Source organism: Alligator sinensis, unplaced genomic scaffold (assembly GCF_000455745.1).
Source record: "Alligator sinensis unplaced genomic scaffold, ASM45574v1 scaffold987_1, whole genome shotgun sequence".
NCBI classification, from domain to species: Eukaryota; Metazoa; Chordata; order Crocodylia; family Alligatoridae; genus Alligator; species Alligator sinensis.
This window is the reverse complement of record NW_005842574.1, coordinates 260,708-264,547: the sequence shown is the minus strand read 5'-3', so window position 1 is coordinate 264,547 and position 3,840 is coordinate 260,708. Positions and strand designations below refer to the sequence as shown.

Sequence of the window (3,840 nt, the reverse complement as noted above, 5' to 3'; positions counted from 1 at the left end):
CCCTGGCCCCCCTCCAAGCGGGTCGGACCGGACCGGCTCTTGCTGGCCTGGGGCCCCGTGGAAATGGATGGTTTTGGGACGAGCCGCGTGGGCATCCTGGGCCTTCCCAGACGGCTGCTACCGCCCATTGGCATCGGTCACCACCACGCCAGGCTCTTGTCCCCCGTGTGCCCGGCCCGGAGGAGAGGGCGACCCAGCAACGGGCTTTGCAGGGGAGAGGAGCGGTCCCCGCCGTGCTCACCTGTCAGCTTGATGAAGCCGCGCTCGTCCAGCAGGATGTTCTCGCACTTCAGGTCTCTGCAGGGAACGGGCAGCTGGCCTGTGGGATCCCTCTCCCCATGCACGCGGCCCCCCAGGCGTGTGCTCACACACACGCGCATGCACAGGAGAAGTGCGAGCCGGCACGCACCGGGGACCCCGTGCACGAGGGGCTGATGGGCCGGACCCCTGGCCTCCTGCCGCTCTCACCTGTGCACGACGCCGACGCCGTGGCAGTGGGCGACGGCGCTGACGATCTGGCGGAAGAGCCGGCGGGCCTCCCCCTCCTCCAGGCCTGGGCGCTGCCGGAAGTCCGAGGTGGCGTTGATGTGCTCCAGGAGGTCCCCGCGGGCCGCCAGCTCCAGCACCAGGTAGGTGCGCTTGCTGGTCCGGTACGTCTCGTACAGCTGGATCTGCCGCAGCCACCGCCGTGTCGGACAGCTCCCGCCGTGGGGGGGGGCTTCCCTTGCTCCGACCCCCCAGACCCGACTCCCTCGGAGCCCCTGGCCTCTCCGGGCCCCCCCCAACCCTGCTCAGGGCCAGCTGAGGCTTTCACTCTGCACCGCTGCCTGTTGCTGCAAGCCACGGGCCTAAACCCCCTAGGCTGAGCTCTCCTGATCTCTATGCTTCATGCCCTTGGGAGCTGGGTGTCTAAGCCCCCTAGTCCATGCCAGACTTTGCTCTACCCTTTGCACCACTGCAGTCTGGGAGGCTGCTCGTGGCTCAGCGGTGCCCGGGCAGGTGTTTGCACGCCAAGGAGCGCCGATAACGTGGTGCTTGCTGCACCCTTCGAAGCCCCGCAGAGCCCCGGTTAAGCATTGCTGCACCGCAGCGGCTGGGGCTGCTATAGGGGCAGGCGGCAGTGGGGTTAGGGGCACGGGGATGCTTTGGGGGGTGCAGCCTGGGCCCACCCCCAAAGCAGAGGGCAGCAGGGCTGGGACTCACCACGTTCCCGTGCTTGTAGGTGGCGTTGAGGCAGTAGATTTCCCTCGGGAGGAACTTCCTGGCGTACTCGAGGGGCGCCTTGGCCGTGGAGATGATCTTGATGGCGACCTGAGGGGAGACGCGGGCGGCGGGTTGGGGAACAGGCTTTTCCCCAGACCCGGCATCTCCCCACCCTCTCCAAGGGCCCCACGTCCTTGCCAAAGTGCAGAGCCCAACGTGCAGCCGGACCTGCCGCCGCGTTGCCCTCACCATGGAGTGCCGCTTGCCGCGCAGGTCGGCGGCCAGCTTGTAGTTGTGCCGGACCTTGTCGGGCAGCGCGTGGGCCAGGTACACCTTGGAGAAGGCGCCGGCGCCGATCTTCTTGGCGGAGAGCAGGTAGCCGTTCTCCTTGCTCTCCCGGGCCTGCTCCAGGAGCGTCTTCCTGTCCGTCTCGTGCCTAGATGAGCTCTTCATGGCGCCGCATCCGCCTGCGCACGCACAGGGAAAGGCAGCAGGCGCGGGGCCCGGGACGGCCGTGGGGACAGCGCGATGCCCACCAGGACCAGAGCCCAGGCCCGAACATCAGGTCCGCGGCGGGGCGAGCAGGCGGCAGCGGGTGCTCCTCTCGAGGCGCGGGGCCCGGGGCACCGTGGCCCCTTGTTGCTGTGTGGACGGAGGAGTCTCCGCAGTGACGGGCGCGTTCCACCGCTGCGTTCTGGAACCCGGCGCCGAGCCGAGCAGGGTCCGGGGCCCGCGATTGCGCTGCCCGTCTGTGCCGGGCTGGGAGTCACCTTCGGCGCACGTGTCCTCCACAGCTCATCCTGCTGCCTCGGTTTCCCCTGAGGCACGAAGGTGGGGCTGGTCTGTCTCCCCGCCCGAATTGGGGGCACGGCTGCGGGAAGCCCGGTGCCCTCCATCTGTGCGCTGCGGCTGGTGCTTCAGGCCATCGGGACGGACTCGCTGCCCCAGGGGGGTTCTCCGCCTCGCAGCACCCCGGAGAGGAGGGCGTTGTTCTCCCACCCAGCCCCTGCCCTGAAGCTGGAGGGGGTTCAGGCTTCCCTAGCAGGCGGCGCGGCTCCGCTGGATCTGGGGTTCCCCCTGGACAAGCCATGGCCGGGGCTCGGGGTCCCCACGGCCGGTCTTGCCCCATGGCGAGCTCCGAAAGAGCAACCCTCCCCCTGGCACCAGTGCATGGGGCTGGAGACTCGCAGGGCGGAGACGCACCATTGTACACGTGGGTTTGCTTCCACCGCCGCTCCATGGCGCCTCTTCTCCCTTTCTCCGGCTGCAGGGAGCCGGGTGCAGCCCCCGGACGGACGCGTCCGCGCGGTGCAAGCCCGGGGCGGCCGTGGTCGGAGCGGGCACCCGGCTCTTCCCAGGCGCCTGCTTCTGGGGAGGATCGTGGGCTCCGACCCCCCGGCCCTGAAGGCTCCTGCCTGCTTCTTCCTTGCGTACATTAGCACTGAATTAACGAGCAGTGGCGTGCCTTTGCACCAGCCTTTGCACACGGATTTGCAATAACAGGCTTTTGCGCTGGGCCCAAGCCAGCAGGGCCCCCCACGTGTGCGCAGGAACCGGGGTGCATGCATTAGCATGCAATTAGCATACATTGCCTGCCTTTGCAGCACTACTGAGCACGTGCTTGTGACGTGCAGCCGGCCCGGCTGTTCCCGGGACGCTGGGACGGGAGACGCAGGCCCCGCGCCCCACCCCGCTCGCCTCCCTCGGGTGACGATTAGGAGCCGGTTTCCTAATTACTAATCAATAATAAATTGATTTCCTTTATGGAAAACCAGGCGGCGGCGCAGCGCTCCCGCCCCGTCCGGCCGTGCCCGGGGTGCCGCGGTGCTCGACCGGGGAGGGGGGGCCAGGCCCTCCCGCTGGGCGGAGCCTAAAGGTGTCTCATGCAAATGTATGCAAATGATGCTAATTGCTGCCCGGTGTTGCCAGTGCCGCCCGTGAGGCTGATGGATGGGTGCGGGGTGCCCGTGCTCTGCAAACATGCCCCACGCGCGTGTCCGTTTATGCTAATGAGATGAATGCTAATATCTGTCGGGCCGCCCCCTGCAGGCAGGCGGGTTGTGCTGCTCCCCGCCCATGGGGGCGGGGCTCGTGTCTTGGGTGGAGCTTAAAGGCCTGCCATTGCAAATGCATGCTAATTAGTGGTGCAAAGGTATGCTCATATATGTTAATTGGATGCAAACGTATCACGCGGTGGGGGGCGGGGCTGGTGCTGTGGGTGGGTGGAGCTTAAAGGCCGGCTAGTGCACACGTGTGCTAATTGCTGGTGCAAAGCCATGCTAATGTGTGCTAATTCCATGCAAGCATTGGTGGGGGTGCCGCGTCCCCAACCTTTGGGGCGGGGGGCGGGGCTGTCGTGGGTGGGGCCTAAAGGGGCACCAATGCAAATATATGCAAAGCGAGGCGGCAGCTGCATGGTGATCTATGCTAATATATGCTAATGTATGCAGGTGCGTGGATGGGGAGCCCCGTTGCCCTCCCAGCTCGGGGGGCGGGGATGATGTAAAAATATGCTAATCACCGAGGCGCGGGGATGCTAATTGTACCACCCGAGGGGGCGTGGCCTTCCCGCGTGGGGGTGGCCAGTCCCGCCCCTCAGGCAACCCGCGGGGCGGCGCTCCGGCGCATGCGCGGAGG

The 3,840-nt window shown here is 66.8% G+C and overlaps 2 protein-coding genes across 4 annotated transcripts in view; one reads left to right on the top strand and one right to left on the bottom strand.

Annotated features, from left to right (window-relative positions):
- Nucleotides 1-3,840, top strand: part of MROH1 (maestro heat like repeat family member 1) — a 102,068-nt gene that overhangs the window by 17,036 nt on the left and 81,192 nt on the right. The gene's annotated exons all lie outside the window — the stretch shown is intronic.
- Nucleotides 553-3,106, bottom strand: LOC102373341 (testis-specific serine/threonine-protein kinase 5-like). The gene is made up of 2 exons (XM_025214234.1): nucleotides 1,453-3,106; nucleotides 553-1,311 (listed from the first exon to the last, which is right to left on the bottom strand). The coding sequence occupies exons 1-2, from the start codon at nucleotides 1,654-1,656 to the stop codon at nucleotides 982-984; spliced, it is 534 nt and encodes a 177-aa protein (XP_025070019.1). The 5' UTR covers nucleotides 1,657-3,106; the 3' UTR covers nucleotides 553-981.